Genomic DNA, 12,658 nt, shown 5'->3' with positions numbered 1-12,658 from the left:
TTATGAACCGTAAGCTGACGCCCTGGGCACGGAGATATGTGAGATCAAGAAGGTGTCAGTGTACAGGACATCAACGGACGAATGAGACAACAAGTATGAATCTCTGTTCTGGACATGCGTTATGTGACAGGCGCTGCACTATCATTGAAAACAGTCCATATCAACGAAGCTGCTAACGCTGGGATTGCCAAGACCATTCTCTGCCGCAACCATACATCCTCGTTGACCTCCGCACACAATCATCTCGTAGGTTCTTCTCCCCTCCCCACCACGTCCTCAGCCCAGCCTTCCACGCTTCTGGTGCCTGAACTCCGGCTCTTCTCCACCCGGAATGCGGATGCGGGTCAGAGCAGTCGCAAGCATCATCGCCCGACACATCGAGCACTTCTCGCGCTCGATGGCTGCCTTGATGGCGCACTTGGTGCAGAAGAGATGTCCACACGGTGCCTCAGCCGCCTCTCGAATGTCCTCGAAGCAGATGCAACATGGCTCTCCTAGAAGCTCGTTGCGTCGATCGAGAGCCTGCTGAGCGGCGGCAGGGTTGGCCGGTGGATCAAGGAGTGTATCTGCTGGAGTTGGGATGAGAGAGTTGAAGATTTGGCGTTCAACGTGGGGGCGAGGAAGTGGGAAGCGCGAGTTGGTCATGATCCACTCATGCCATTCAGAAGTTCCGCGGGCGCGCGACGCGACCAGTTCAGGCGGATCGAGGTCGCGTGGGGCCTGAGACCGACCCGTGTAGTGGTTTGGGCGATGATAGGCGGAGTGGTATGTCTCCGCAGAGAAAGCCGACTCGACCCCTGAGTGAGGTGAGGGATCAGGAACCGCTGCCCGGGTGGCCTGCTGAGTGTTACCTTCTTCATGACCGAGCTGAAGGCCGAAGGAAGGGAGCTCGGTTCGCGTCACCGGAGGAAAGACAGAGTCGTTGACATCCTCTTCACGGACGATGGGCAGCATCTCGCGGCGATTGCGGTCTCCAAAGTGCATCGGCGAGACAATGGCTTGATGCTCGTCTGTAACTGGCGTGCCTGGCTTGTTGACTTCCTTGCCACTACCTCGGCGCATTGCTCCATCGTTGGAACTCGCGTCTTGGTCGAGTGTGCTGTATGGATTTCCATCTTGTGTAGCAGGCTGGATCTGCGTTCCTGGCGGTGTTGGACGAGTGATGGTATTTGCAGCGATGACGGCCGCATGCTGTACAGGAGGATCGTTGGCCCACATAGACTGGTACATGCCGAGATGCGCAATGTCGCGTGCATCCTCCTCTTCGGCTGGCGGAAGTGCAGGTAAAGCTTCTTGTGGTGCAGGAACGAAGTTGTGGTTGTGAAGGTCTTCCGGTATTCCTGCGAGCCATGCCAGGACATTGCTGTCATCGAACTCGTCGTCGAACTCCCTCTCTTCCTCTCCCTCTTCCGCAACTTGTGATGGCTGGAGCAACACGTCGTCCGCTCCTCCGCGGTCGCTCAGGCCCGCAGTCTGTTGAAGTCCTTCGGCCATAGCAACGTCGCCGCGATTGCCTTGCACCCACATGTCCCACTCGATTGCGCCCGCGATGATGAAGCCGGCGCGTTGTGCCGGGTCGTTGAGCGCATATGGCTCGTATTGCAGATGCTGCCGTGGCGGCGCGGAGCTTGGCTGGGGAGTTGAAGGATGCGTCGGCTCGTTGGTTGGCGCAAGTGCTGGAGTGTCATTCGTAGGCTGGTTCGCAGGCCTGTTGCTGGTCGTTGGAGTAGGTGCATGTATGCTGCGATACATCTCGGCGAATTCGAGCTGCAGATGGCGTTTTTCGTCGTTCGTGAATTTCCCTTGTGGTGGAGACATGCTGCAATCAGTTAGCGATCGATTCAGTTGAGCGAGTGCTGGCGCATACTTTGTAGAGCGAACGGAGTCTTCCTGTCGAGATGTCGATTGTTGAGAGTGTTCAACGATGTCGTGTGTTGGAATTTGAAGCTAAAAAGTTGAAGCGCAGTGGTTGCAGGAGTCGGACGTGAAGCGAAGCCGAGCTTTGTCATCCAAGAAAGGAGGTCGATCTCTGACGCCCTTTGAACCGCATCTCCGTTGGACTTTGGGCGAGAGATGAAAAGAAAGACGCGACGCCTCGATCTATGCATGATGCCCTCAGTCGAGAGAGCTTCAAAGGTATGATCTGGATTATGTGTATACAAGTCGTCAAAACTGCAGAGACACGCTGCATGAGTCTTCTTTGGGCAGAGTTGAAGAAAGCCGCAACAGAAGACTAGATTTATGCTATCTGCTTGCTTGTATTTGCTTGCTGCTAACTTTGCCAGTGCCTGCCGACATGCTTCCTCTTCATACGCCAAGAATCGAGAAGATTCCGTAAGGTGTCCCATGTCGGCTTGCGAGCGGCAGCTCGTCGTAGACATTCGAAACGTGAGATTCTGGCCCTGTACGAACAATTCGAAAGCAGGCAGCTCGACCAGGACAACTCCCTGCTCTTCATCGGATCTCTCAACTCATCGAGGTATTCTCTCAACCGGTTGGAGAGATGTCCGCTTGTACCAATCTTGACAGCCTATTGTTTATTGTCACCATAGAGTACCAAGGCGTAGACTCCCGGAATTCCTTTGTGGTAAGGTTTTCATGGCCTAGTGCTAGGCGAATCACATGGTCTCATCGAGCACCTTTGGAAAGTCGGTACAAAGCGTGCACGAGGTCCGAAGCTATAGAGGGTGGAACACTGTAATGAACGCCGGTCCAAGTCCATGTTGCTTGCTTGCTATCGGTCGTTCCTTCCTTCCATTGCCCGCTTAATATCGATGTCTCCAATTTTTCATCATCCGGTCCCGTCCAGAGTCAAGCTTATGGCAGAGTCGTCGTACTGGCTTGGGTGGGGTTTGTTGTACATGGCGTAGTGCGTGCGGATGGCGGTCGCGAGGTCAAGCCGGTGAAGTTGATCGGTTCCATTTCGTTGGCGAGACGATCCCGATGCGTGTTGCGCAAGTCCTTGGAGCGCTCGGAGCAGCGGAGACTGAGCACTTCACGGAAGCGGCGGGAGGTTTTGGTGAGGCTCAGGAGGTCGGCTGAAGGGCAGGTGTCCATGATGTTCAGGAGCACTTCGTTGTGCAGGCTTCCACAGAGGGAGCTCGCCGTACCAAAGTTTCCAGCCTCTGACGGGGTCCTCGGACGCTGACTTTGTCTTCATGCGTGCCGTTTCAATCCGGACGACGTCCTCCACTCTCACCTCCGTTTGGCGTATTGCCTTCTTCATACACTTCTTACAGCAGATGTGACCGCAGGGTGTCTTGAATGCTTTTGTAAGAGGCTCGTGGCAGAGTCGGCCAGATGCTGGGCGTGGAGTGCTTCTTCGGCTTCTTTATCCGCGATACGCCTAGAGCGCCGTGCTTCAGTGTCCTCTGTTGGGATGTGCGGTGGGCTGAGATCCTCTTCCGACGCCTCGAGAAGCGGCGGGAGTGTGTGCTGATACGAGGTTGCCTCAGGCTTGCGAAAATCGTGCGTGGAAATAGTTGGACGAACCTCAAGCTCGAATGGTACACCACCTGGCAGGTCGCCGGCCTGCGGGTCCATCGGACTAACGAATTCGAGGAGCGGAGAGTCCTGATCAATATCAGAGTGATCTCCGGGGTATCTGCTTTCGAATTGTCGGCGTTCGCGCTGCAGATTGACTCTGTTCAATTGATGAAGGCGCAGCTCGGGCACCAGTCTGCCTCTGAACCGATCCGTCAGGCCACTGACTCTTCTGGCTTTCCTGTGTGCAAAGATCGGGATCTTGGTAGGAAGATGGCCGTCGCATGTTCCATCCTCTCAGTCGTTCATGGCCGGGCCGTCAAACTCCTCGTGGAATCGAGTGGATCTCGGGACTGGCCTTTGAATATGGTCTCCATCCGCATCCTGGAAAACCAGGGAAGGAGATCCGTGAGCTTCTGCGCTGTCAGGGTTGGCGAATGTTGTTACAGAGCACCAAGGATTGAGGCTGCTGGAGGTTTCGGACATAGTGGTAAAGTGTGGATGTTCAATGTTCGAGCGAGCGGCAATGTACGAACGATAAGGACGTCTTGAGCCGCTTGCCACTGCAGAATTGAATGATTCGACCTAAATCGTTTGCTCAAGAAATGACAAGGTGATCTGTCATGTGCACCTCCATCCATGGAGTCATGCGTTGAACATGGCATTGGAGGGATCAGCTTGAATGAAGGGACGTCTTGCGGATGGCTGTGCAAAGATCTCGCTCGCAGGAGGTCAATTGAGAGACTTCCATAAAGGCGGTGACGGTAGTGAATGCCCGTCACAGCAGGGCTTGATTCCAGATCAAGGTGGTATCACAGCGACTCCTAATTGGCCTTGTAGGATCCCGAATACGGTGACATCAGCAGACCAAAGTTAGCTCTCCAGGCTGCGTCTTCAACAGTGCATGAGGCTCGGCTGTCATGCCAGAGACCGATCGGACGACGAACCTCTGCATGCCTTCGGAACGATGTGAAAGAATGAGGTGCAATGCATCATGTAGACATCAGTCGATTCAGAACTTCTTTTGGTAATACAAATTGCTCCATTACTTCTTCTGCAAGACCCAAGATAGATGAATTGGCAGTCGATTCAAGGCAATGGTGTCCGAACAGGAAACGGAGCTGCACCAGTTGCATTGCAGGTATGGTGTCCTGCATATGGTATTCAGAGATTGAACCGGATCGAGTGCACCCTTGCGGCGGAGTTCATCTCGAATGAATTGGCCGAACGGGCCATTGCCAGATCCAATGGCAAGTGTTTAATCACAATGATGAAGGTCCGCGGCTCTGATGGCGGCTTGGACATACTACCATCCAAGAATCAGCAAGGTCCTTGTGGTGGAATAGTTCGACCTGGAGCGCCTCGCAGGCGGACTTGAGCTCGGCTCATGCGGCGGTTTCGTCAAAAGTCATTTCCTTTGCGGCGAGGAAGAACTTGTACAGGAGCCCGTATCGAGGTGTGAGGAGAATCTCGTGTGAATGTTGCCTGGCTTGGGATGTACTGGTGTCTTTGGGTTTTGAGCGTTGGTGGCGGTAGCTGAGTGCTTGATGGATCGAGAACGAGTCGAAGGCTGGCGCGATCGGTGAAAGATTGACAAATGCCTTGATCAATGTGCACATATCTCTTGCTTCTTCTACGAAGTCCACGCTTGATGCTATTGCGTTGATTCCAGTGCCATTGTGCTGTAAGAAGACTGTGTGACTGTGAGACGAACACGAGAGATTGGGACAGATACCGGGCTTTTACTTCTCCCGCAAATTCCGTACGATACTACATCGTTTGTGCCATTGCCATGGTCTGATCAACGAGTCCCGCTGGGACTTCCTTTGTTGGCTAGGCGAAGATCTCACGCCAGCCGACGCTTCTTCCGGACTCCTCCAACCCCGATGAACAGCTGATTCTTCTCGGCAACCGACTTCGTCTCCTCATCGAAGAACTGACCCCAGCGTATGAGTTGCTTACAAAATGACGTGAACCACAGCTTGGTGAACTCGTTCAGCCAAAGCTCTTCGCGACAAAACGGACAAGTACCATTCTCAACAAACCATTTCAGCATGCACGTTCCGCAGGCAACATGGCCGCACTTCGCCGCCCAGGGATATCCAATGCGCTCGAGGCAAATGCCGCATCTCTCTCGTACTCGCTGGAACCACTTCGACTCTGCCCCTGTCTGCGGGATATCTATCGTCACCTCGCGCTGAAAATTGATGACAAGCTTGAGCTCATTGCGATATGCCCATTTGGACGGATCGTCTGCCCAGAACCGATCGTATAATCTCATCCAGATGTCCCAACCTGGCTCCAGGTCTTTGCGGCGTGAGACAAGGTACTCGAATTCCCAGAAAGCCAGTGTGTAGTCGCCTTCGTCTGCTTCGGTCTCATCGTCGCTGTTTGGCGTTGCGCTTCTTGGCGGAGACCCGGTCTCAGTGTCGGGAAGCGGGCTGCCTGGTGGATGTGTGTCGTTGACTGGTGGTAGTTGTGGCGGTGGAGGTGCAGTGCGGGCGGGCGGCGGCGAAGCGATGCGCGGTGGAGTTGAAGGAGGGGATTCGTTGTCGGAAGAGTCGTCTGCTGAAGTGAGATCCGGAAGCTGGATTCTGGGCGCCATCTCGAGGATTTGGTGGTGGTGGCTGCTGGTTGAGGGACAAGTTCAGAGAGATCAAAATTCATTCACGAAACTGTGCGCCGGGAGGGCCCGGACATGAGCGGCGTAAACGTGACCAAGTTGAGATCTTCGGACAGGGAGGAAAAGGAGGTTGGGCTCTAGACATGCACAGCACAAGGCAATGATCGAGAGGAGACGTTGGAAAATTTGATTTCGCCCAGTCTCTGTTTGCTAGGCAACACAGTGCAGATCGGTCGCTGTGGGACTAGAAGTAGATGGAACGTGCTTCTGTCTCGCAGTTTCGCGGCAGTGAACTCTCCTTCTTCCAGGTCTCGGCATCCGACCGCAACATCGACAAGACCTGTCACACTGTTCCCTTGCTCTCTGTGATCCTCGACAAGATGCTGTTCTCTAAGCTTCGGTTCCCTAGCACGTCCTTCATCGAAAGAGCTTGACCACAGCCTTGAGCACCACAGCGCCCACGAGCACGCTCATCGTACCAGACAGCCCATACTTCAGCACTCCATCCTTGAGCTTCGACCACGCGCCTGGGCGCTTCAGCACAGCAGCTCTTCAAACGTGACTTCGTGCCTGCATTTTGGACACTTCTTCAGCTCCAAGACGGTAGTCACCATGCAGAGAGCACAGCACACATGCCCGCAGGGCGCTTCGCCTCCAACGACAATTCTCTCATCGTGACAGATGATGCACCACTCGCTCATTTGTTTCTGGCGAAAGCTACTCTGATGGACATGAGGTTCGTCAATCACCACCGTCTTGAGGTTTCGGGTGATCTCCTGGAGCTTGTAGGTGTGGACGTGCTGCGCAGAGGTCTTGGACTCGACGAAATCATCCCAAGTCTGGTGCATAGGAGTGGAGAACCCCAAGGACATCACGCAGCCTGCAAAATCGGTCAGATACTTCTGGCCGGTGCAAAGAAGGCGTAGCACTCACATCGAACGGAGTGGCGTAGCTTGAGTGTAGCGACGCCGGAAGGGAGGGTGGTGAGAGAACCTGGCCCCTTGCCGGTGCGCTGCTGCATATCACCGCGCTCAGAGTTGAACATCTCGACTCGATTCGCGAGGCGACGAATCTGTGCGGCTCTCCAGTCATGAGTGGGTTCTGTTTCGGCCTCCCGAAGACGTTGTTCTTGGTCGTAAGTGGCGACGGCCATGAAATCGTCCTCCGCTGTAGGATGGCGGAACTCGCGGCGTGGAGTGGCCATGCTGACTTGACTTGACAGTGGTCGATGTGTCGTTGGGACGATCGAAGATGAAGCGAGCAGAGTGTAGATTTGCCCGGCACGGAAGCAGCCGTGATTGCGGGTGCGACTTAGCAGTTTTCCCAATCGGGAAGGAGCTGGGCGATCCGAGCAACAGATAGCGAGGTGTTGAACTGCTTCCTAGGCTGACTCGTACTGCGATCAGCGATTTCCGCCATGGAATACATGATCAAGTTGTGTGAGCCTAGAGACTGCAGCGCGGCTATCACTCGCCCACAGATCGTCGCCCGACCTTGACCGCAAGTACTTTAGACTGTAATGAGAATACGAGTGCCGTGGTCTCCTAATGCTGGCATGAATCGGGTCACAGAGCATCCGAAGGACGGATGGTGTTGTCCAGATCTCCATCAGCGGCTGAGACGAACTGCTCGAGGATTTGATATGTTCCAAGTCGTACAGCCTCCCAATATACGACCGTGTGGATAACTCCGCGACGCTGCATCGGATCTTGAAGGCGAACTAGCAATGCTCGGAATGCCTGTATGAGAGACATTCAAATGAGGTGATCGAGGCCGCACGAGCATGACTCTTGAGGCATTCTTGAGTATATTGTTGCCTGCACTTTTGGGAAAGCTTGGTATAGACGATCGTGCGGGAGGAGAGAGTGCAACAACTGTTGTGTTCGGTGCGTGCCAGCTGCCGGAGTGCCTTCTTCAGGACAAAGAAAAAGGGGCCAGCTCGGCGACTCCAAAAAAGCGGCGGCTTGAACAAAGGGTGGCAGTCGTTTGCGGTCTACGACACATCGATCAGCCTTCGATCATCCCAGTATGTTCCAGACAGATGATAATGATCATTGAGGCAGGCAAACTTGTTGCCCGGACTGGCGAAGCTTGGTGGTCCCATGCTGACTGGCTGTCACATCCGACCTTGTTCGGTACTCTCGCGAGCACTTGATTGAGCTTCATTGGTACTTCCTGCCACCCAAGGATATTCCACTCTCCATACTACTAAATCATGCTCCAGCGGCTATTGGTTATGCCGGGTGTCTGTTTGCACAATGCTTCGGATCCAACAAAGTGCCTGCTACTTGCTCGCCGCTGTCGAAGGCAGCACATTGATGCAGCCTTTTCCTCCTGCGGGCTCCTCTCACATCCTCTCAATCGTTCTACTTAATCCTCCTTCGTCTCCTCTCCACAAACAACGTACTCAATCAAGTTCCCGAAATCCATCACCCCTCTGCAGTACGGGCATAGTCTCTCCATCTGCGACTCCAGCACCAACGAAACACAATCGTAGCAAAATAGATGCCCGCATCTCGGTCCGCAGGGCTTCTCGTTCGGCTCCAAGCAAATTCCGCATGGCTCTTGTATCTTCTCCAGCCGAGCGGCGTTCGTCTTCTCGTCTTTGAGGACTCCCCATTTCGTCTTCAGACTGCCAGCTGACACTACAACAAAGTATGGAGCCTCCTTGACGGGTTCTGAAAGTTTAAATGTGGGAGGAACTGAGTCGGCGTTGTAGATTTGGGCGGTCCCGGAATTCGGACGCTCGAGGTGGCCTTCTGCGAATTTTGGTGCTTTGCAGGGAAAGTCTTCTGCGAGTGCCGCAGTGCGTTCCTCTTCCTCCCAGGCTGTGATGAAAGCGTCGATGGTGTCGCTCTCAAATGCGGTGCTGGTGATGTTGTCGTAGAAGGGCTCCGGCTCGTCTGGTGGCGCCGTGTCTTCGTCGGCGTCGAAGAAGAGGAATTCGTGCAGCATCTCGATCGGATCCATGATGTTGATGGGGATAGTATGTTATTGAGCGACTGGGTCAGAGCTGGAAGGAGAGGAACTGGTGGTATGAAAAGTGTTTGCTGACGTTGGCGCGGCGAATGTTCGACTTCACTTTCCGGCGTGCCTTCCTCGCTTACAGCCGCGCTAGTCGACGGCCGCACATGTCGAAATCAGCGAAGAACAGCAGTGCTCCGACAAATCCACAACACTCTTCCAGCGCATTCTTGAACCATACCACTGCGCGCTACATCATACCTTCTGGTATACACTCATCCAAAGAGATGGCAGAACCGCGAGACCAACCCCGAAAGCCAAGAAGAGACGTCGAGAAATACCTCTCCGAGCTGCCCAAGTCAGCAAAGCAGCTTCAGCTCGAAGCTCACCTGAAAAGCGAGAACGAAGCACTTCCCGCTCGTGAGCCAACCGCGAAGAAGGAATGGGTGGCTGAGCAAGCGAAGATTGCGGCGGGTGAAGGGCAGGTGCGATGGAGCGAGATGAACGACTTCCCACATGGCCGGCAAGATATCGAGGACCACGCCAAACGTCAACATGCGCAAGACCTTCGGCGTCAACGACGACAGTTCCAGAAGGAGATGAAGGAGCTGGAGGAACAGGAGGAGAGACAGGACGATAAGGCATGAGTGTATCGAGGAAGATATTTGGTATGGCTTGTTGCTTTATTCACGCTGGAAGGCGACGGCTGACATGGAATAGCAGCAGTGAATGGCGCATCACAGCAGCAGTGTGCCCTTTATAAGATCTCCCAGCTGTTGCATACCTTCTCCTGTTCCTCAACATCATCACACCACACCTGCTTCCACCATCATAACAACACAAGCCCAACGAATCGATCAAACTCCAAGCATACCAACAACCAAAAGACCGCAGAAATGTCCGGTCTCAACAAATCCGCAAAGACCATCGAGCTGGAAAAGTTCCTTCGCAAAGGCTCCCTCGAACCGAAGCCTGAGAACCCACGAAAATCCTGGATCGAAGAGCAGAGCAAACTTGCCGCAGAGCAAAAGCCAGGTCCATGGGGCTTCAATAACGAATTCCCGCAAGCTCAGGCGGACATTCAGGAGCAAGGCCGGAAGCAAGATGCAGCTGAGCAGCAATCGCAGGCGGAGAGATTCGGGGTTGCGAAGCCGAAGAAGAAAGTGTCGAAGTTCATTGTTGGGGGGATGAATGGGAGTGACAGTGAGGAAGGACACTGAGTCTCATCTGGCGGTGTTTGGGGGATTGCAGACGAGTGTTTGCTTCGAGAAGTTCGTGGGACGGATGATTACGTGACAGGATTGAGATAATTGCGATGACTGAATGACAATCTTCAGATTGCCACTGCCTTGCGACTCGAATGATGCTCCGTGTGACCTGATCTTCGGCACGATCTACCGTAAGCATTGCAAAGCATTGCAAACAAACCTTCTACCTACCCACAGAGTATCAGACTGTCCATTTCCTTTCCGGAACGGCAACAAGCAGTAGCAGTCGCAATAACCTCCACTGCTTCTATCGAGGAATACTTCGGGAGCAGCTTCTATCGAGGTAGACCACTGGAGTCGCTTGCTCCAATGGATATTGCCAGCATGCATGACATCCACGAAGACCATACTCCTGGTGCCGAAGAGTCCCCGCCAAGCACGTCCTCCAGTTCTGTCCGGAGTTCTGACCTACGACGACAGTTGCATCAGCTGCACCCGGAAACTCACGGCAGAACCGACTCTCAAAACTGGTCTTATACGCCTGCAGTCCCTGTTTACGGGCCCATGCGGCCTCCGCCGCCGAGACAAGCCTCACCCCTCGAGATAAATTCGCACGACGGCAATCTGTTCGAGAAACCTTCCACAGCAACCAAGATGCCCTCCCATCACCGTCCCACTCATGGGATCTATGATAATGGAGTGACAGAGACGATCATATGCCACCGTCACAACTGCTGCTCTCACGCGAGATCCGGAAGAGACAATACTCGCTCATCGAGCCCTACCGTGGACAACAAGTCGAACGGAGTTCCCCAGAGCTCCAGTCAAGGAGATGATGGCCAGGGGGGTCAGGACTCGAGATCTGTGCCGTTTCTGAACCAAGGTAGACTCGACGTACCGCCTTCGAGCCTGTCAATGAAACGCTTCTTACAAGCTGAAGGTGCTATCCACTACATCTACACCCACACCAGCAGCGAGCAGCGCGAGGAAGCCCGAAGGCGAGGGCGAAGAGCGAAAGCGCTAGGTGGCCCAGAGCACTGGAAGATGGAGCGTGATAAATCTGTGGACTATGCCAGGAGTCCGCGAGATGGAAGCACTGGCGAACAAGCTGGCATCGAAATCGACATCCTGAAGTATCTAAAGCTTTTCCTTGACGACGGGCGGGAATGGGCTATTGCAGCTGACGCTTTGATAGACATCAGCGAGGATGCTTTAATGGAGCTTGGTCAGCCTATTGAAAACGAAGACCGCCCGACTCCGGTTCTACCAGGTGCGAGCCAAGCTTCGCTTGGACCCGAGGGCTCATCAATCCCCGAAGCAGCCCAAGGATTTCGATCAGGATCGGGCCATACAACTCGGAGAATCTCAGCCTCTCACAGCAGACCAGATCCCGTTGAAGTTGAAGTGGAGCAGCCGTCTACACCACAAGCTTCTGTCGCACCCAGTGGTTCGTCAGATCGTCTGCCATCGCATGGATTTAGGTCACAACGACGTACGTCTGAAAGGGCTCCGGCGTCTGGAAACACGCCGTACCCGGTTGACGGAGAGCAAGCTCAGCCTGTGGTCAACATGTCGACGAGTCATTCCGTCAGCCAAGCCGTCCGACCAAGATCGATTCCTGCAGCCGGGAGACCTCAATCCTCCGCAAATGGTCGAGATCATGTTGCCGAAGGTCCTGCTTTGATCGAACCTGTTCTGCCTTCAAATCGCTCAGCTGGCCCAGCATCTCGATCAGGGTCGCCTCTTGTGGATGAAACGCGATCAAGCCCCGAGAACGGACCCCGTCCACGGAATCGGGAACAGCAGGAAACATCATCTCAAAGGCCGTCTAGGTCCAAGAAGAAGAAATGCTGGTTCGACTTGTTCAGCGGGACTGGGATGTGTTGGCCCTCCACCAAGGCTGCAAAGCCATCTGAGAAGCAGCACAAGAGTGTGATTCCAACATTCTCCAGATCTTCGAATCAGATCTGTCTCGGTTGTGGGACCAATGACTTTCCCACGGCCTTCGTGGAGTCGATGCGCATGTCTGGAGGAGGCTTCATGCTCGGGGCCGCAAAGCTGAGATTTGGGAAACGATGATGGAACTTCTGCATTCTTGCTGTGGGTGTTGCGACAATAACGTATCATGGGCCTTTGTGTTTGAGATTACTGGCGAGCTTGCATCTGTATTTGGTCGATTCTTGTACTACACCTAGCATTCGCTGTCAATCCAGATCTGTATGCTGTTTGTTCCTCATGTCCCACCAATCGATCTATCCTGCAGCGTACGATCCTCACGCCGGTGATGCAAATTGATCGTCTCATATCTCTGCTCCTTGAATTAATGTCGATATATAGGCGGCCAACGTCGACGATGCACTCATCCATACCGTATTGCTAT

At 54.0% G+C, this 12,658-nt stretch overlaps 6 protein-coding genes across 6 annotated transcripts; 2 read left to right on the top strand and 4 right to left on the bottom strand.

The window, feature by feature from the left end:
• Positions 1-276: 276 nt before the first annotated feature.
• Positions 277-1,818, bottom strand: MYCGRDRAFT_94683 (uncharacterized protein; the record flags this gene model as incomplete). The annotated part of the gene is made up of 1 exon (XM_003850783.1): positions 277-1,818. The coding sequence occupies one exon, from the start codon at positions 1,816-1,818 to the stop codon at positions 277-279; it is 1,542 nt and encodes a 513-aa protein (XP_003850831.1).
• Positions 1,819-4,868: 3,050 nt separating this feature from the next.
• Positions 4,869-6,088, bottom strand: MYCGRDRAFT_94682 (uncharacterized protein; the record flags this gene model as incomplete). Its single annotated transcript, XM_003850782.1, has 2 exons — positions 4,869-5,184; positions 5,334-6,088. 2 exons carry the CDS (start codon positions 6,086-6,088, stop codon positions 4,869-4,871), a joined length of 1,071 nt encoding a protein of 356 aa, XP_003850830.1.
• Positions 6,089-6,642: 554 nt separating this feature from the next.
• MYCGRDRAFT_94681 (uncharacterized protein) lies at positions 6,643-7,310 on the bottom strand (the record flags this gene model as incomplete). Its single annotated transcript, XM_003850781.1, has 2 exons — positions 6,643-6,986; positions 7,040-7,310. 2 exons carry the CDS (start codon positions 7,308-7,310, stop codon positions 6,643-6,645), a joined length of 615 nt encoding a protein of 204 aa, XP_003850829.1.
• A 1,166-nt stretch (positions 7,311-8,476) lies between these two features.
• Positions 8,477-9,076, bottom strand: MYCGRDRAFT_94680 (uncharacterized protein; the record flags this gene model as incomplete). Its single annotated transcript, XM_003850780.1, has 1 exon — positions 8,477-9,076. One exon carries the CDS (start codon positions 9,074-9,076, stop codon positions 8,477-8,479), a length of 600 nt encoding a protein of 199 aa, XP_003850828.1.
• An 890-nt stretch (positions 9,077-9,966) lies between these two features.
• MYCGRDRAFT_94679 (uncharacterized protein) lies at positions 9,967-10,451 on the top strand (the record flags this gene model as incomplete). Its single annotated transcript, XM_003850969.1, has 2 exons — positions 9,967-10,273; positions 10,408-10,451. 2 exons carry the CDS (start codon positions 9,967-9,969, stop codon positions 10,449-10,451), a joined length of 351 nt encoding a protein of 116 aa, XP_003851017.1.
• A 481-nt stretch (positions 10,452-10,932) lies between these two features.
• On the top strand, positions 10,933-12,357 carry MYCGRDRAFT_94678 (uncharacterized protein; the record flags this gene model as incomplete). The annotated part of the gene is made up of 1 exon (XM_003850970.1): positions 10,933-12,357. One exon carries the CDS (start codon positions 10,933-10,935, stop codon positions 12,355-12,357), a length of 1,425 nt encoding a protein of 474 aa, XP_003851018.1.
• Between the last annotated feature and the right edge of the window lie 301 nt (positions 12,358-12,658).

Source organism: Zymoseptoria tritici, chromosome 7, assembly GCF_000219625.1.
Source record: "Zymoseptoria tritici IPO323 chromosome 7, whole genome shotgun sequence".
Classification (NCBI taxonomy): domain Eukaryota; kingdom Fungi; phylum Ascomycota; class Dothideomycetes; order Mycosphaerellales; family Mycosphaerellaceae; genus Zymoseptoria; species Zymoseptoria tritici.
Note: the sequence above shows the minus strand (reverse complement) of the source record. Positions and strands in the feature narration are given on the sequence as shown.